General features: G+C 53.7%; 4 protein-coding genes across 4 annotated transcripts; all 4 read right to left on the reverse strand.

The window, feature by feature from the left end:
* Positions 1 to 446: 446 nt before the first annotated feature.
* Positions 447 to 10,820, reverse strand: DQ04_00651030 (hypothetical protein; the record flags this gene model as incomplete). Its single annotated transcript, XM_009309442.1, has 1 exon — positions 447 to 10,820. One exon carries the CDS (start codon positions 10,818 to 10,820, stop codon positions 447 to 449), a length of 10,374 nt encoding a protein of 3,457 aa, XP_009307717.1.
* A 755-nt stretch (positions 10,821 to 11,575) lies between these two features.
* Positions 11,576 to 12,790, reverse strand: DQ04_00651040 (proteasome regulatory non-ATPase subunit; the record flags this gene model as incomplete). The annotated part of the gene is made up of 1 exon (XM_009309443.1): positions 11,576 to 12,790. The coding sequence occupies one exon, from the start codon at positions 12,788 to 12,790 to the stop codon at positions 11,576 to 11,578; it is 1,215 nt and encodes a 404-aa protein (XP_009307718.1).
* Positions 12,791 to 13,856: 1,066 nt separating this feature from the next.
* DQ04_00651050 (putative mitochondrial carrier protein) lies at positions 13,857 to 14,843 on the reverse strand (the record flags this gene model as incomplete). Its single annotated transcript, XM_009309444.1, has 1 exon — positions 13,857 to 14,843. One exon carries the CDS (start codon positions 14,841 to 14,843, stop codon positions 13,857 to 13,859), a length of 987 nt encoding a protein of 328 aa, XP_009307719.1.
* A 1,623-nt stretch (positions 14,844 to 16,466) lies between these two features.
* DQ04_00651060 (hypothetical protein) lies at positions 16,467 to 19,268 on the reverse strand (the record flags this gene model as incomplete). Its single annotated transcript, XM_009309445.1, has 1 exon — positions 16,467 to 19,268. One exon carries the CDS (start codon positions 19,266 to 19,268, stop codon positions 16,467 to 16,469), a length of 2,802 nt encoding a protein of 933 aa, XP_009307720.1.
* Between the last annotated feature and the right edge of the window lie 345 nt (positions 19,269 to 19,613).

Consider the following 19,613-nt stretch of genomic DNA (forward strand, 5'->3'; position numbering starts at 1 on the left):
AGGAGATCGAGGAGAAGCGCCGCGTCAGTAATACGAGTAACAGTTGAGGTAATGCGCACGGCATCGTGTCATCGACTCGCGGAATCCGCATTCAGATGGTAATTCCAATTTTCAAACATCATCTGCGGCGGCTTTTCTTATTTGTCATGTGGATGGTGCGAATGTAAACAGTCGCTCTTTATGTTGAATATATTGTGTTAAATCTGTTGTGAGAAAGTCAGTGTTTGTGCGGTGGCGTTAGGTAGAATGGAAGAAAAGTGGATAAAGGGCTTTGTTCTGAATAACAAGTCTATTAATATGTATTGCTCAGCGTCGTTGGTTCTATTGTTGGGGTGATTAATATGTTTTATAGTTTTTTTTTCGTGTACATATCTTTGAGAGTTTTTTTTTCTTGGGTGCTCTCAGAAGTTAGATTTACATTCACATAAGCAATGCAATATACGCTGCTAAACGCACATGCGCTTCTCGTACGACGGTGCGGTGATAAGTGAGAGGGAGCGAATCGCACGGCCTATAGCACCACTTGTGAGCGCTTTGAGAAGCACATTCATATTCTGTATTTTACCAGGTGCAGTGGGCTTGGCGCCGCGCCGTGCTGTTGTCCACGCTTCCAGTGCCTCGGCGGACTGGCGTTCTTTCTCCGCTGTTGCTGTAAAGCGTGAAAGCGTTGGCAGCTGGTCATTGGTCACACTGTTTCTGCCACGGCGAACAGCCGGGCTGCTTGAGCGGCGCTTCGTTGGTGACGGAGAAGGGGAGCCGTCGGCGCGCTTGACTGCGCCTGTGAGACCGGCAAGTGCCATTGGCGTTAGGGAGACAAGGATTGCTGTGCCGTCTTTATTCGCTGCGTCGTCTGTTGGGAAGCCCATTTCATCCGTTATGGGAAGAAGAAGGGGAAACGCAATGAAGCCGCGCTCGCGTAGCAAATCGAGAAGCTTCAGTGCAGTCGGGAGCTCCTTGTCAGACCTTCTGCGCGTGCCCAAGGCTTCCGTGAGGGTTGCATTCTTTGAAGTGGAGTTCCAGGACTTGTTCATATTTCGCTGTCGTTGCGAGTGGAGCGTTGAAGAAGGCGTCGGAGGCATCGGTGATGCTCGCGGTGTCGGCGTCACTTGTATACTTCTAATCTGCTGCTGACGCTTGTCATTAATCTGCTGCAGCACGAGCTCATCATCGGCGGAGCAAAGACCAAGATGTAGGAGACTCACGTCATCCGTGAGTAACATCGGTAAAAAAATTGTTCTGGTGGCATGCTGGCTAAATGTTTGACTCCGTATCAGCGCCGTATCAGGGATGTCTTTTGACCTGCTTTCCAGCTGGCGTTTCGTCGGCTTCCCCCCTGCTTCGTCACGAAGTACAATGAAGTTCGCGGACACGAGTAGAAGCCGGGGAACTGACTGAAATACGGCAGGCCCGGTTTCTAAGCGGAGCGCACGACAGAATCCCTGTGGATTTGGGCGGTACGATGGTGGCACACAGCCGTATTCCATGAGCAGCGACACCATAGGCCCACGAGCATAGTCAAATGGCGTGAGGCCGTACTTGTTGAGACGCAGCATGCTACGTAGAAACACAGCGGGATGGGTTTCGTCGTCTTCTGCCACATCCTTCTCCTCATTTGCCGCCGTGTTTTCCATATGCAAGGCCTTGTCCTGCTTCTGTGTATTGGGCAGGTCAACTGTAGAGAATTGTGGTGGCATGGTGCTTGGCGGGTCGTATTGGTAACATGTAAAGTAGCACAGGGCGGCGGCGAGGAAGTACCGTGCCAGCCGCAGCTGGTCGTTCTGCACCAGGAGGTGAAGGATCGTGTCTCTGTGAGTTCGTGTCACATAGCTGATGGTAAGAACCCGGCCATCGCTCGACTCCCAATGATTCAGCGGCCGCGACGCGGCAAGGAATACCTGCACTGCGGAGGCGGTTAGTGGGCTACGGCCATCCATCAGATGCAGCAAAGTGTCAATTGCTTTCGACGATGGATGTGGCGCACGAAGCATTAGTGTGGTGTGAAGCGCCCAGTCGCAGAGATAGTAGGCAAAGTAGCGAGGCAATTCACCTGCCCCATCGCGCGTCGTTGCACGATGAGAAGTTCGCGATGGGCCACGCGCCACCTCCGATCCTGACATCGGCATTGGCGTCTTCCTGCTACCCGACATGAGGGACCGCCCACCCTCGCGACTCACCGGATGTGGCGACCGCATGCCAACTGAATCCACAAGAATTACACTGCTTATTTTCTTGACTTCTCCAACTGAAGAAGACTGCTGCGGAGGAACGGGGGTATAATCACTTGTTTTAGAGCCGTCTTGGAGTGCCACAGGCCGTGCAGCGGCACCGATGCCCCACATCACTGCGGAGGCAGTCGTCCGCTCGCGGGCTGCCGTCATCACGTCCATGTACTGAAGCCCGGCCTCACCCGTCCCGTCGTCGGCCTGCGCCTTACTCGCGTCCGTACCGTTCTCGCTGACGGCAAAAGACAAAAGGTTTACTGTTGTGTGCCTTCTCTCCTTAATCCTTTTACTGTTCGGTTTGGGTTCAGGGGAGGCGTTCACCGTCCTATCACCTATTCTACGCGGTGTTGAGGAATGCGACAACAGCTCCGCTGCGCCACTACGCCCCGGCTGAATGCTCATTGTTGACATAGAGTTACGCGACCCTTGGTGTTGCACTTCTACACCTGCATTCTCCATCACAGCTACACCTTCAGTAAGACCCGTAACGGCGTCGATGCGGTTGTAACGGCCAGTGAAAATGTATGCGGATGTTTCAGGCAATTCGGAGAAGAGTTTTAGCACACTGACGCTACCAGCGGCGATGGCAATTACTTCCAATTGGTGTTCCTCCATCAAGTTACGCCAGACATGCTTGACACAGGTACGTAGTTCTTCAGGCGCCGTATCCATGAGATTCGCCAGAAGTGAGGCATTGTCAAAGCGAACTGATAGTTCAATGATCTCGTAGAAATGGGCCGCCATGGCTGTCAAGACGTGTCGCTGAGAATTCGGGATTACACCACCAATACCACCTCCATGAGATGTGGAAATAGCTGACGCCGGGGCTGCCACGTACACGGCCGCTGCTACAAGCTGCCTGGTGTACTGTTCCGTTCTCTTAAGAATGGATTTCCAATTGTTGCTGCTGCGGACACTCGCCGTCCTCTCCTTCAGTGTCGCTGATGCAGCAGGAATTAGAGAGGATGTTGACGAAGGCAGAAGCGTATCTACCGATGTGGATGCCAGAAAAGATGATGCCGCTTTGATCAAATAGATTGGTACAGCCGAGGCAGTGGGAAGCAGCACACTTAGGAGTGAGTTCCACTGAGCTGGCGTCACAGCCACTTCATCTAATCGACCGACATACTGGGTGTAGAGAACATTACACCAAAAAGCATTAACGGCCTCTGGCTGCATGAGAATACGCTTCACATCGTTTGCATACAACACTGCAACACGGAGGGCGACAATGGGGTGCAGATTAGAGTACACCATCGAAAGGAAGGACAACCTCGTTTCTGTGTCAGGCAGATGGCGTACAATAGTAAGTACCGTTTCCATGTCTTCTTCAGCGTAGTACAACCGCGTGGCAAGAATCATCCAGCAGTTTAAGTTTACCAAGTTTTGCCTTAACTCCACATTGATGATATGTGCGTCGGAGGAAGTATAGGTAAGGCTTGACTGGGTGCCAAACTCCATACTGATATGCTCGGTGCTTCGGTTGGGCTTCTCTGTTGGCGTACCCATCGACGGACTTCTAGTACCGGGAGACACAATTAGCGCGATAAGTGTGGTGTAGCTCATGCATGCAGCCACCGCCAGCGCGGTTTGCCCATCGTTGTGTATAAAGTACATGTTGCTGAAGTGAAACTTCCGCAGCAACTGTTCCACAACTAGCAGCAGACATCGAACGTTTGGAATAGTGAATGGGTCACGGTATGACGAGCTTTCCCCGCACGCTGTCTGTGTCGGATCAGCTTCCGATATCAATCGCTGTGCGGTCTGCACCACATCTTCACGACCTGTTTCGCATGTGAGAAGGGCTTCTGCGCCGCACTCAGCTGCGTATATGTTAGCCGCCCTTCGGAGAAGGAATAGTAACAACGTGTCGCCTGTCAGAGGGTGGATGAAAGAGGGCGAGAGAACGCCAGGGTAATGGTCAAGCAGTGACACGAGAGACTGTGGGTTGTGCTCTGCGCAGAGAAATAGGAGCTCCGCATAGTATGTGTTGCGCCGCATACGAGGGTTTCCCACGCCATCCCTACCGCTACTGCCACCACCACCATTGCCTATCATTGCCATCTTAAGGGGAAGAATAGAGCCAACCTCACTGGCGTACGGGACCGCTGTTGAAGCGCTCTCTATGCTTTGCGGCCGCCCCGTCTTTGCGGTAGCCACAGCTGTGGAGCTCAAACCCTTGTCTTTATGGCCAGCGTTAGTGTCATCCTCGTCTGTCAACGAATCGTCGTCGTCGTCGTCGTCGTCGTCACCTTCATCGCCCAAATCCATCTGCTCATCAAAAAACACCTGCAGCTTGGTGCCTTTTCCTGGCGATGCACGCACAACGAGTAACCATGCATCGTTTCCCCCTGCGTCATAGTTGCCCTGTACAACCGCCCCGTGCCGCAGTAGGAGGCGCAGCACGTGCAACGCGTCCATTCCAACCTCCGGCGCCAGCGTATCAAAATCCATACACACAAGTTCCTGCAGTACTGTCTGCCGCATATCGTCAGCCTCAAGAAGTTCCCTGTGCTCCAGCAACACCTGAACACCACCAGATGGAGGCTCCACAGACAAAAAGACCGACACCGTCTCCACATTAATAGAGCGCACCGCAAGGCGGAATGGCGTTACCAACCACTTGGAGGCGGTATGCACCCCATGATGTGGTGGTGGAACATACAACGGGTCCATCTCACACTCGCCAAGCAGGAACGCGCACACATGTGGCAATCCCAGAGAGGCGGCCAGTTGAAGCAAAGTGTAGCCAAAAGGTGATGTCACCTCCTCGGTGAGAGCGGCACCGACGAGACCCCGCTCCACGATCATGTGACGCATATCCTCCACACACTCTGAGCGGTGCCCACGAGTGCGGACGATCGAGAAAAGCTCCCGACAAAGCGTGCGCATCTCTAATAGTTTTGCCTTGGCATCGGCTAGCTGTGTGTTGTCAACGCCTTTCACCAACGTCGGGGCGACACGTAACTTCCGTGCAAATATCACTGCATCGCTAGAGGCGACCCGAACATCCCCGTACTCGAAAAGGAAACTGGTTATGGTGTCTGCGTACCGCATGGCAGTCATACTCTGCGACGTTCGCGAAGTCTCAGAGGAGATGGTATCTACCATTGCATACAACTCCTGGAGGGAGAAACCACGTTCAAGGAACTCAATAGCCTTGTGCGTGGAGGGGCCGCTACCACCCTTGGCCAAGAGCATTTGTACAAAAGTACTGCGTCGTCGCTGCCTTGCTGACCGAGGTGATCTTGATCGTTGCGAACTGCGCCGGCGCGACAGTGCTGTTCCTTGCGGTTCATTTGCTGCACTCTTCCCTCCCGCGGAGCACATTGCCGTGATGCTTGCTCTAGCAATAAGCGTCGCCGTGACGTGCGTTCCCTGTCGCTGTCGCTCTCGGCGCGCGCCGGCTGCCACGCGCGATTTTTTCCGTTGCCTCTTCTTGTCTTCCTTCGCGTCCTGAAACCCCACACGACGCCTCTCGTCCTCTTCTACATTGACGGTGCCATCCTCGCGCTGATCCATCCGCAGCCGCTTGGAGTTATAACGACTAAAAAAATTCTCGCGGAAGGCATCCGTAGCGATGTAGCGTGGGTGTGACAACAAGAAGAGGGTCAAGCCCTCAAGCCCCTCTGAGTCACTGGTAAGAAGAGCCACACATGTGCCATCAATAACTGGCCCTCCGGGGTTCGGCAAATATTCCGGCATAAGCGACGCGATGAGCTGCGCGGCCGCCTCCTGGCGTGCATGCACCGCCACAAGAAGCGGCGTGCGGCCCATACGGTTTGTCGCCACAACACTCATCGCATTAGGACGCCTCGCGAATTTGCGGATGCCACAGAGTCGTGTGATTTCCTCATCGCTGAACTGCAACATGATGTACTCAATTACTGGCAGCATGCCCTCCCGTGCGGCGTGGTGCAGGGCGGTGTCAGCATTCTTATCAATGGCGGCGATGTCCAGTACGTTAAAGCCACGCCGTAGCTTGTCCTTGGCGTACTCGAGCACTTCAAGTGCCAGATTCTCATGGCCATTCATGATCACCATCTGCAATGGATTGGCATAGGTCAATTTACTCTGCAGGTTTAGCGAAGCCCCCTTTGCAATAAGGCTGAGAACAACCTCTAGCTGCCCAAGTTCACATGCAATATGCAGCGCACTGCACTGCGAGCGTGGGTCCAGTGCGTCGATGTCCAACACGGCGAGTGTTCGCTTTGCGCTGGCATCATAAGATACATCGCTGGCTGTCTCCGTCACGCGCGATTGGTTCGAAACATTGCGGCTTGAAGCGTCTGATGACAAACTGCTTACTGCCGCGTCACAGCACTCAAGGAGTTGCAGCGCCGCATCCACACTGCCAAATGTCACAGCCAACAAAAGCGGTGTGGGGCCATCTAGGGTTACGTTTGGGTTTGCGCCGCTCTCGAGCAGAGGACGAATAAGGGAGCCAATGTTGTTCAACGCACACCAGCAAAGAGGCGACGCCACACCTGCGTGGTTTACAAGGAGTTGTGATCGGTAGTCTGGGGTCTCCAGTAACATTCTTGCAATCTCCTCGCTGCGACTTGCACAGGCAAGCTCAAGGCAGTTCGCTCGCTTCATACGGTCAAAACTGGAGGGTGAGGCACCCATTGCAAGAAGCCGCTTGGCGATCCTTGTGTAACCGTGTCGACACGCAATTAAGAGCGCCGTCTCACCGCTACGTGTCATGACATTTACTGCGTGCCGTCGGTACTCTTCAGAAAGTGTGTGGTTCAGGTAATATAGTAACAGATGCACACACTCCTGGTGACCCTCAAGAAGGGCACAGTGCAGTGGGGTGTACTCGACACGGTGCAGCATCGTCGCATTGTTGACGGTGCGACAGCTAGTGGTGGAAAATACTCTAGTACCCTTTACCACCGGCGCCGCATTTTCAGTTTCATTGTTTGTATGCTTGAGGGTGAACATTGCAATGAGCTCATAAACAGATATACGCTCAAGCAAAATGTAGAGTACTTCTTCGTAGCCTAACGTAGCGGCGGCAAGCACTGACATGCGTCTTTGCCGTATACTTGATTCATCAGTGCTACTAAAATCCGTGAATGGATGCTGAGCAATATTATAAGCCGGAATGCGCTGCCTCAATGCAAGTGCGGCGCACAGCGGCACCAATGGGGCATCCTCCGGAATAATTGTCACACCGTTTGATTGCTTATCCTCATCGTCACTGCGGCGCTTCACCAGTACAGAGGGAAAGAACAGCAGACTTTCCGAAGAGGATGTCGTGTTTAGTAACTGTCGAACAGACAAAGCTGTCACGCGCAGCGCTGATCCCAGCACGAGGGTCTCCTTCTCATTCCGCAGGATTTCGTCATCCTCCCCATCGCCTGGGAGGGTGGCTTCTGCGCAGGTGAGGAGCCGAATAAGGGCGCACTGCGTCATGCTCTCGTCAAACAGTAGAGGGTGTGTGATCGGGAGCACACCGGGGATGAGATCACCACTGCTTTTCTTCCTTTCCTCTTCATCTCCTTCTCCCTCTCCATCACTCACTTCTTTCGATGCCGTTGTTAACATCGTCGCCGGTGTCGGAGTCTTCGTCCTTCCCATAGAAAACATTTCTTCAAATTGGAGGCCATCCTGCATCGCCAGGTGGTGCGCCAGAAGTAAATCCTTGGCAAATACGAAGCGGATAATCACCGCATCAGCGGGGTTCTCGCGCTGCAGAAGCGTTGTGATTCCTTTGGAGGCCTGAAGACTCACAGCGGGCCGAAGTTCCACTGGCGACGGCAACGCAGTGAATGCAGTGCCAAGTGATGTTCCATTCACTGTGAAGGACGCGCGGCGACTGGCGAAATCAACTTGACATCCAACGACAAGAGCGAGCGAACTGTACACCGGCACATCCGTAAGCACAACCGGAACGCTGGCGAAAGCGTCGTTCCCATGCGACGAGCCACTTCCTAAAAAATCCATCTCGCTGCTTTCCATGGTCCTCCTGATTAGCCTGGCGGTAGGAACAACTGTCTCTCTCCCAACCGATACGGTAGGTGCTGTCTCGGAAGCCTCTGAAGTAGAAGACACGCGGAACGACGATGAGTAAACTGACGGCATCGACGCGTGAACCGGTGACGAGAAGGGACCACTAGAAAATTGACCCAAATCACCACCGCTTAATAGCCCAGAGTCTTCATTCAACACTCGCAACAGCAACACTGATCGATCCGTCACACTCCGCTCCGCATCCTGATCACATGACTCAGAATCCACTGACATGAAGGGAGTGGCACGCCCCATTGTGTGCCTCATTGGGCGCAGTATAATCTCCTCCGTGGAGGCACCTATTCTAGAGCGGTGCAGCACGTCAAAGGAGATACCCAACGAGTGGCAGTCACTGCCGAGCGGTGGCAGCATCGAGTGCCCATCGGCAGCCGCCACGTGCTCCTCTGAGCACCAGCCAACGAACACACTGGAGGTCTGCAGCGGCGGTGGCATGTCCTCCATGCGGCACCACGACGATGACGGAAGTGTGGCGAATGCGTTCGCTCCCGCAGGAACATCGCTGAGGAGAAATTTCAAAGAGATGTGCGCCTCGTAGTAGAAGCTCAGACCCTTTGAAGAACTTTGTGATGCTTCACGCCGCTCACGCTGACGCCGCGCGTGCGTATTTTCTGTCGGGTCCTCATCAGACCACATCGTCGTGTATTGTGGCGGAAGGCGCACAACATGCGCATTCACGGTGGATGTGTCACCCACGAGGAGGAGGTGCGCTGTTGTTGGCTGTAGTGGTGTGTACCCACACGTGCCTACCCGCCGCATAACAGACGTGCTGACGGCAGGAAGCACCGCGCACTTCATCGCCGACAGCTGAAGGCGGTCAAGCTTCTTCCTGCCGAGGAGAAACGAAAATGACGCCTCGGGAGTGGAGGAAAGCGTTGATGGAGGGCCCTGCACCTTGGCATGTGTGCTTGTCGTCATTGCAACCGAGGGTGGCGTGAGTGACGGCACTGCTGTCGCATCAGTGCTGGGTGCGTCGACTTCTCCATGCAGGGGTGCACCCTGCTTCTTCAACGAATAGCAATCCTGTAGGAAGCGGCGTAGCTTTTCACACATACTGTGCGTCAGCAAATCAGCGTTCCAATCGCTATTCATCGTCTCCAATGCAATATGAGTTGTCTCCACAAAATCGTCCTCAAGTGAACTTCGGCGCGTGTCACTGAGAAGGTCCTGCACCAGCTGCACCTCATTCTGCAGAACCCTCCTCACAGTGGACATCAGTTGCGTCACATACTTCACGTAAAACGGATCGGCGGTGTTAGGATTCAGAAAGAGCCACACAAGGAGGGCGTTAATATTGTAGAAGCCGACTGACATAAGACGCCGCAGTACCTCTACCTGTCCAGTTATCAGTGCCGCGAAGAAGATGATCCCCGTATGCTCTTTGCTCTCGAGTGCGCGGAGGAAGGAGCCAGACGGTGAAAGCACAAGCGACGCGACGGCGTCCGGGCGTCCCTCCGCGACGGCCTGCAGAACAACGTGTGACACATCCGGTAATGACTGCGCCTGCCGCAAGTGCACATAGGTATCACAGGCCTTTGCGAGCCGTACGGTAGTCGTCACGAGGTACTCGCGGGGCACCAGCTCCACAAGCTGTGCCATCGCTAGGGGATCAATAACAGTGTTGATGTACCACTCTACAAATCGGTCTCCTGCATTGTTGCCCTCATCCATCTTCAGCGCGAGCACACGGGCCGAGAAGGGGAGGATAAGTTCCTTCCGCAGCCGCGATGACACACCCCATGGCGGCAGCGGCGGTACAATGCGCGTCTCCTGGACCTTCTGCAGCAGCGGCCTAAGTGCCCGCATGCGCAGCCGCGCCTCAGGGCTGCTGCCAGAGGTGGCATCCTCGTACACCTCTTCCATCTTCCCCCCGTCCACGTTGGCCATGCGATAGTTCCGTCCCAACGCGCCGTCTTCGGCCTCGTTGGGTGCAATATCGCACTCCTCCTCTTCAGCCTCCCGCAACAGAGCCTGCAATCTCTCCTGGCGGTGCTCGAGGAACATCCGCTCTGAGGCATAGCGCTGGCGCGGACCGTCACGCCTTAACTCACGGTGCCATCGGTGGTATTGATTCTTCTTGCGCAGCACATCCTCACCACGCTCAATCAACTCATCAAGGGTATTGTAGTACTCGTGCAGAACCGCCTCATCGTGACGCAGCGCATCGAGCCTCTGTTCTAGACTTTCCAACATTACATGAAGCTTTTCACTTGCTTGCGCCAGAGCCTGCTGCTGGACCAAAAGCTCTGCGTGCATCTTAGCCGTCTGCTGTTTTGTGTAGCCCTTTGCACGTCTCTTCTTGGGATACGTTACATATTCGTGCTGTATAGATTCCTTGATTGTATCGAGGCACTGCTGGAAATCCTCCTCGCTACAGGTGAGCACATCTAGTGCTTCTTCTGCCAAAGGCGAAGTATCGTCTAGTGACACAGTGAAGGTTGCCTGCGTCTTCTGCTCCGTCGCAGGAGAATGCTGCTGAGAGTCCTGTCTGCTGGCGAGCTGCTTGTTAGCGCCGCGCATACCTATGGAGGGCAGCTTCGGTACTGCCGCCGTGACGGACATGAAGCGGAAACCACAGCCGTGGCGGAGAATATGAGTGACACTTCAGACTGTGTATGCAATTATGTAAATTTATATTTTGTGCACCTCTGTGCAAGAAAGTTGGATAGAATGATGCCCCCAGAGAGGTGTGACTCCGTTTAGTCACCCCCAAGTCTGTCGCACAACTACTGAACCAACGGCAAGAGAAGGAAACCAAGATGAACTCTCTTCAACCAGGTCAGGAGGGAAACAGGTATAATATATAGACACACTGGCACAGACACACACATACACACACACACACACACACACACAAATGGGATGAATACCTTTGGCTTTGTTTCTACACAGACTGTCTTTTTTTTTGTTTTGTTTGTGCTTTATTTTCCCTTCCCCATTTCATAGGACACGCGCACGCACACACATACACACACAGCCGTGTCCCTGAGAGCAGCGACACATTCACATCTCACACAGCAAGAAACATGAACACAATACATGGAAGCAGCTCACAACAAGAACACGAACAATAAACTGGAAGGAAGGAACCACCACGCTCTACAACCAGTCGCACACACACATACACACACACTTTCTCTCTCTCTTTCTCTCTCCCCTTATGGGTGCGACGTGAGTCCTCGTCTCCTCCATTTTATACTTCCCTTCACTTCTCTCTCGGTGTTTGTGATTCCTTCATTATGTTTCACCTCTCGCCGTCCGCCCGCATTGCTCCGTTCTCTGTTGCGTCCCTCCTTCCCACCACAACACGTGCACCTCTAGTTAGGTGTCTCCTGGGCGATTTTCGCTACGTACTGCGAGAGGCCCAGTACCTTCTCCTTCCACCGCGACACGTGTACCGCAAGTTCCTTAACCTCCTGCAGGCTCAGCACACGCGGCTCCACCCACGTGATGTGCACCTCGTTCGTGAGGCCATCAATCTTGCCCATGACAACACCCTGCGCGAGGGCCGCCAGCAGCAGCGGCTCCACACGGTCTTCCGCCACCGCACAGCGCCGCGCTATCACATCGAAGGTGAAGGTGCGCTCGTTGAACGGTGTGTAGAACACGAGGTGCAGGAGCGCCATCAGCCGCACCTTACGCATGATCGACGGGAGGGCCTCGGACAAGGCAGGGTAGGCCTCAATCTGCGCCTTGTGGGCGGCAGCGTACTGCTCAAACGCCTCCACCTTGCCGTCATTGCAGAGACGAAGCCACTCGAGTATCCACGCATGCCTCTTCGAGTTCGCCAGCCGCTCCGTGAAGTGGCTGTCATTTAGGAGCTTGCCAAAGTTGTACGTCTCCTCCGAGAGCAGCGCGGCGATGGCAGTGGTATTGACAAGTTCCATCATGTCGCTCTCTATGATCGGCATCTCCGCCCGCTCCGCACTCTTTACAGTTTCAAACGCGTTCTGGTAAAACTTCGTGTACTGCTGGCGAATCTCGTAGTCCTTTCCACGTGCCTGACAGTGCAATGCGGCTAAAACAGGCTCCACCTCATGCATCTGTTTCGTGTGGATGAAGCTCTCCACCGCGTCAAGGATGCAGCGTGCCTGATGGGCAGAGGCTCCAGCGTTCGACGATTTACCGTTATTGTTCCTATCCAATAGTAGTAAAGCACGAATGCAGCTCGCTGCATTCTCACCCTGCTCTGAGGAGTTCGCTGCAAGCGAGAGAGCAGCGCCTTCGATCAGGTCGAGTGCCTTTTCGAAGGTGCTATTGGGGCTGAAGCAGATACAGTGAAGCAGCTTCACATACGCCATGGGGGACATATCCATCCGCGTCACCTTGAGCACGTTTTCGTGAAGATCATAGGCAGACTCCAGCACAAGCGGGTCACGTATGGCCAACAGCAAATAGTCCGTCATCTCGCACCACTGCGAGCGCTGAAGCTCATCTTTTGCGCGTGCCAATACGTCTGCTGTCTCTGTGCGCCCGGCGGCACGCAGCGAGGCGATGAGGCTATCCAAGTACGTCTGCGCCCTGGTCTCCATTTGCGTGTTTGTGCTCGACCTTCTCTCTCTCTCTCTCTTGTTCCTCTCTTTGTTTCTTCGTAGGCTTGGAGTGCTGATACGGATGCTGCTACTCTCGCTCTTATGGTCGCTCCTGTTTGACTTGCCCAAATATTATTGGGGGTTTTCTTCCCGCGGTGCACAAACACACACACACACACAGCGATAGAGAGAGAGAGAGAGAGAGAGAGAGAGAGAGAGAGAGAAAGAGAAACGAAAATGAGAGAATGAAGCACAGGAAAGCAAACAGGTAAGCCGGAATTTATTTCTTACAAGAAAACAACAACACATCTGACTTAGAGAAACACCTAAAACAAACATCAATAAGCATTTATGCTTATTCTCTCCTTTGCTCCTCCTTCCACCCCCCCGCTCCTTTCCCCGCCTTCGCTTCATGTAAGCGAGGAGGAGGAGGGGGAGAAGGAGGAGCAAGGAGGATGCGCCACCTGTGCGTTGGTCTCTATCAATGTGTCATCTATGGCGACGGAAGGGTGTGGGTGCACGGAGGGAACAAGCCACTACGGCACCCATCCCTGCGACAAGAATAGTAACGGGAGCAAAAGCAGGATGCGAAGCACACACACAAAACAAAACAACATAGCACCACAAAAAAAAAAGAGGAAACAAATAAATGCAAGAGTAAACACCACTCGTGGCCCCGCAAGACACCACACCTCACTGCGGCTGCGCCGACATGCAGTACCCTCGTGCGTAGGAGACCCTCTCACTCGCGTCCCGTGCGCCCGTGTCTCTGTTTTTTTTTTTATTTTCGTTGGGTGGCGGCCAGCACCAACGCCCCCACATACAAAACAAAACAAAAAGAATTCGGAAAAGGGAGAAGCACAGTCGAGCCACACGACCGCGAGCACAACAAACACATACACTACACATACCGCCCCGAACAAAGAAGACAAACCATATGCTTCACACCTTCTATATATATATATATATATATATATATCCACTTTGCACGGTTTCACACCCATGTGAACCTCACAGCCACACACCTAAACACACAGAAAGAGAAAAAAAAAGAAGAAAATGTGCATTACGGATTCCCTTGTTTTTCGTCAGCAGACAAATTCACATGCACGCAGTGTTTAGTGAGAAAATTCTGCATGCCCTCGATGAAGAACCACATGAGCACCACCTGAGGCACACACCGCAGTGCCTCCACCTTCGCACCGGCGTACCAGCCGCAGACGCCTTCACGTGCGTAGATCTGCCGCAGGCAGTCACGCACCCCGGTGTACACAACGCCGCTCTTGCCCTGCCCGGACATGCCGATGCGTCGCTTCGCCACGTCGAGAGGAAAGGCGATTAGAATCGACGCGAGTGCCGCCGCACTGCCTCCAGCGACGGTGGCGATGATGTTCTTGTACGTCGGATGGGTGGTGAGGAACTCACGCTCAATCAAGGTGTACTTGACCGTCTCATATGTTGCGAAGCTTACGAGTATGTCCGGCACGCGCTGCATCAGAGAGGCGCCTAGTCCACGATAGAAGTTGCGCAGCGAGTTCGTTTCTCCATAGATGCAGCGGATCGTGTTGAAGATGCCGTTGAACCTCCGCTCACCAGACATGAGGCGAAGCCGCACCACCTCGCCCGGGTACACTGCCGCCCCCGCGATTGTGGCAGATATGCCGCCCGCCCCACACTTCATAACGAACAGCTCCAGCGTCTCGCCGCGGTGGTGCATCCCACCCGCCGTGCCGCCCCGCCGTGGCCGCACCCAGCGCTCGCAGAGGTCCTGGAAGAAGAACTTCAGCTGACTGTACAGCACGAATTGGATGCCGGAGTACGGCACGCGGATGATCATAGAAGTGAGGTTGCCCTTCCAGAACCCCTTCCAGCCATCCTGCTGCTTGATGTGGCGGGCGAGCTGCAGCGCGCTGTACTCCTTGTGCTCACCGAGTTGCTGCAGCACTACCACGCGCTGAAAAGGTGACAGCAGCGATTTGGCAGCCGCGCCGCCGAGGCCACCTGCCACAACGTCCACCCAAGGCGCATGCTTCTTCTCGCTCGACGATGACATGACGAATGAATGTGGACGCTCAGGTGACGCACCACGCTATTTGCACCCCGTCTCGGCTTTTTGGGTCGTCTCTCAGGGAACCAACAGCAACAAAAACTCCTCCCCCCCCCAAAAAAAAAAGGGAAAATAAATGAATCCACAGCAGGATGTGCGCTTGTGTGAATGTGTCTGGTGCCACCCTACTCGCCTCCCTTCTTCGCAACTTCCTGTTGACTAGTCTTCTCGACCACCGAAGGAAAGGAAAAAAAAAAACACACAAACAAATTGAAACAAGCCAACAAACAAAAAAGGACAGGAGACTTCGGAACCGATTTGGGTGAGATCAGAGGCAGAGAGTTATTACAACATAGGACTCGCGGTAGTCGTTTCTGTTTGACGCCTCTCCCGTATCGATTAAGGTAGCCGCACGGGGTGGGGGCACACAGCCTTCTGTTGGCGCTACATCCGCCTGAAGACGCGGAGCAACGACAAGAAAAAAGCCGGCCCACACAAAAAGCCAAAAAACACCAGCAGAAGAGACGGTAACAGGGAACCAAGATCCTCCTCCTTCCTCTTATTCCAAAAAAAAAAAAGGCGACAAGAAGGGGAGGTAGGCAGGCCCCATACCATTTGTTTTCTATCTTTTTGTGATTCCCGCAATCAGACCTTCTCTTCTTGTGCATGTAGACGCTTTCATCCGTTAGAGGACCCTGCCACTCTAACTGGGGAAGGTGGGTGGAGAATGCATGAGAAGTTGTCCAAATTTGTTGTTTCTACTCATGCGGCTAGTGTTGTGTATGTAACGAGCATGTTCGTGTGACTTCTCCTCACGAGGTGTTTATACTTATCCTTTTATTTCACTCCCGTCCTCACATTCATGCTCGTTCTCCTTCTGCATAGGAATACTCCCCTTTGTATCCACACCCATTTACCACTTCCCTCCTCCCCTCTTCTCTACCGGCGCCGGTGTGTGTGTGTGTGTGTGGCTGGGGGAAGGACGAGGAGGATGCGCGCCCGTCTACACCTACATGAACAGACATAGCGTCCAAAAAGAAAACCACATCGCTACACGCAGCGCTCCAATTCCTCAATAATACGGGGAAGGCCCCCACAAAAACAAACAAACAAAAAACGAAAATCAAAGAGAGAGCGAAGGAAAAACGCCGCCCCACCGACAGTGCAACTGCGTGAAAAGCTCTTGAAGGAAGAAAGGGTATAGGTGGTGGGGAATGTGTGCTGCTGCTCGTGGTGGAGGTGTGGCGGCCGCTGCGATATTCACTCTTCTTCACAACTCGGTTTGAACGCTCTTTGAACTGCGAAGCCAAAAAAAATTGGAATTATCAAAAGAAAGCAACACAGCACCAAAGCCACGAAGAAAAAAAAATCGGGGAAACAACAACAACAAAGAAGAATGTCGGCGTGTCAGTGAGGTGCGCTCCAACTAGGAGCTTCAACTCTACATATAATCAAGGCGGTAAACCAGCAAATATGGCATACCCTTCCTTTTTCACTTCACCTCTTTCTTGCGATCATTTCCCTTTCCCCTATTTTGATACATATTCCTCCACCGTACGCACCCGAACGCGGAAACTCACCCACACCGGACCAAGTGTGGCGAACAGCAAAGGCTAAAGCCCCTGTGTATTAGTCCAAAAGCCAGAGAGGCGTGCTGCGGCCGGAGTTACCCCCCTGCTGCACGCCGTTCAGTTCCTCATGTACACCCTCAAAATCCCCATGCACACCATTCATCTTCTGAACTCGGCTCATTTTATTTTGAATAGTGTTGCGTTCCTCCGGCATACCGTCAATCTTGTCTTGTAGGCCGTTGACTTCTTCCGTTACACTATCGGCTTCCTCCTCTACGCTGTCAACTTCTTCTATCACACTGTCGATCTCGTCTTGTACGTCATTGGAGGTTGTCACGCCTTCCACATCGGACGTGATATTGTCTAATACTGCGTCCTCTTCGACTACGTCGTTGTCTTCGCTCAAGTCTGCAGTCGGAAGCGACGCCACCTCATGGGGCGCTGACGGCGAGAAGCGCAGCCTATCTGCAGAAGCTTGTCTGCATGACTCCTCCTCCACCACCACCTGCTCGCCGCGTGCCGAGTCGGCATCTGCCTGCCGTCGGGAGATATCGCCTTCAGCGAGTCGCTGTTTAATCCTATCAATGGCAACCTTTGAGGGCGATTCCGATGTGTCGTTATCGCCAAGAGGCAACGAGAGTCGTAAGAGGCTTCCAAGGGATTGACGATCACTTGAAGTACGTACTGGTGACTCGTTTAGTTTATGGAGGGAAGCTGACGCCTTCTTCTGCCCGATAACGCGCTTTGGTTCTGTAGGATGCTGCGGCAGGGCCCCATTCTGCTCCTTCTGCTGATGGTGGCTCCCCTTCGTAAGTGATTCCCTTCGGCTTCCGGGCTTGGATCCGGCCTCCCCGCGGCGAGGCGCGAGTGGGCCCGCCCTGTGCACAATACGCTCCTCAGCCGTCCGCGGTTCGGAGGAACGCTTGCGACTCATTGGCGATGGGCGCTTCTGCTTGCTACTTCCATCAACGAGTCGATGCTGGCCCTCCCGCGACTTTCCCCGCGCAGCGACTGGTGCAGAGACAGCACCTACTCGTTGTGTAGCCGCCGTGGCCACCGTGAGTTTAGAACGGTAAATCGAAATCTGTTCATCCTTCTGCTCCAGCTGCCGGAGAAGTTTCCGAACCGTTGATTCAAGTTTGCTCTTCTCTGGGAATGGAACACTTGAGAGGTCCTCCTCCCCACTATGCTTGTCAGCGCTGCGGCCACGTTCGACTGTGCCCGATGGAACCGAAATAGAGGGAGTGAGTCTATCAATTATCTTGGCGTTCTTCTTAACGGTAGCCTGAAGCGCTAAGTAGTCTTCGTGCTTGATATCTGAAAGCCCCTCTGTTTGAATGCGCTCCTCAAGCACGCGGATGCGCTCAGAAAGGTGTGAAGAAGCATCGCGTATGGCCTCTATTTTCTCTTGCAGGCGCTGTAGCTTGCTCTGAAGGTTGATGCGGTTGTACATGCCCTCTTTGTGCTGACGGGCACGCTCCTCCCCAGCCGGGGGCTGCGACTTCGCAATTTGCGCGAACATAATCGCCGCACGTCTGTCCTCTGACATGAGGTAACGTTTGCGCTGTTTTATGTCCTTTAACTCTTCCATTGCGTGCTTCAACTCTTCATTAGCGATGGTCATCAATACCCCAATATTTAGCTTCCCCTCTCCCCGGACGCCTACAAGCTGGTGTAGGTGCCTGTTATCACGCCTCAGCCCTTCCAAGCTCTTCAAAGGCCTTCCCATTCCTTCCTTTTTGCTACTCCGCTGTGATGTTGGTGACGGCTGGTCCAGTTCCTGAATGGCCCGCTGCACCTCCTCGAGTTCACTCTTGGCTTGCGCGATCTTTCTATGCAACCGTACACAAGGTGTCGCAAAGTTGTCACCGTCTACCCCAATTAATGCCCCACTACGCGGTGTCCTGCCTCCATCGGTGCTTCTAGCTTCGGTCAGACTGGGACGCGTGTTTTTCTGTTGCAACTCGGCGTCCCTGGGTCTTGACGGTGACAAGGAGAAGCTCATTGAGACTGCGCGATTCTTCACATGGGGCGGTGTTGGCAGAACCGCCTTCATTAGTGGAGGACTATCACCTCTACTTGAAGAGGTGGTGCGTGGTGTTCGCGGCGTAACAGTGCCCGACTTCTGCTTCCAGACATGAACTGTATTACCACCGTCGCGCTGTTTCGTCTTACTCATCGGAAGTACCAATTTATCAACTTTTTGTATTCTATTCTGACTGGCTACGGGGCTCTCACTATGCGTGAACTTTGGTGTCAGCGTTTCTTTTAGATCCTTCTGCACCACTTCTGATTCCTGTGTGCCTACACTGTTTTTCCTTGAGGACGACGCTGACGCCGACACTGATGACGATGATGACGACGATGCTGCTGCTGCTGATGATGATGATGCCGATGATGAGGACGGTGGTGACGAGGCCGAAAGCGGTGAATGTGATTCCAGACCAAGAATACCACGCGGATTTGAGGGTAATGCAGTCCCGTCATACGGATCACGGACAACGTCTGGGTTGTCAGCACCACAATAGTTGTTTGGCACCTCCGGCTGTAGTTGTCCTACCGACGTGATCTTCGACACATGTAGCAGATGCAGGTCTTCCGAGTTTGCGGCGAGCGACGGGGCGATGTTCCGTGTGGCGGGGCTACCGATCAGCTGCCGCGCCCGCCCGGGTGTTGTGCCGATGATGGCAGAGGCGCCTGAAGAGCTGTCGTTCACAACAGCCTTCAACGGTAACGCGGAGGAGTGTGACGGCGATGCGTCCTTGTTGGAGGAGGAGAGGGACGCATCCGTCTTGTAGCTGCTGACGCTGCGCTCGTCAACGTCCTCAAAGTCATCCTCGTACGACTCGTGCTCCGACATGGTGAACGAGCCACGCTCGAGGGTTTGGGGAGCAGAGTTGCGAGCGCGAGGAGGAGGCTCTATCTCGCTTCCTTATCGTTTCCTTCTATAATACGAGCCTCTTTCATTCACACAGAATGAAACAACAGAATGCGGGAGAAAGCAAGGAAAGGTGCAAACGAAACACAAAACGGGATGTATACAACGCAACCATAGCCACTCGAGTAGATTCTCTCTTCCCAGATTTCATCAGAACTCCATTCTGCCATTCCCGTTCTTGCTGCTGTTGATGATGATAGTCGTAGCGGTAGCGGTGGTGGCAGTGGCAAGAAAGCTCAGGCACAAAAAAAGGCAAACAATCACCCG

The sequence above is a fragment of the Trypanosoma grayi genome (assembly GCF_000691245.1).
Source record: "Trypanosoma grayi strain ANR4 Tgr_65_V1, whole genome shotgun sequence".
Lineage (NCBI taxonomy): Eukaryota > Euglenozoa > Kinetoplastea > Trypanosomatida > Trypanosomatidae > Trypanosoma > Trypanosoma grayi.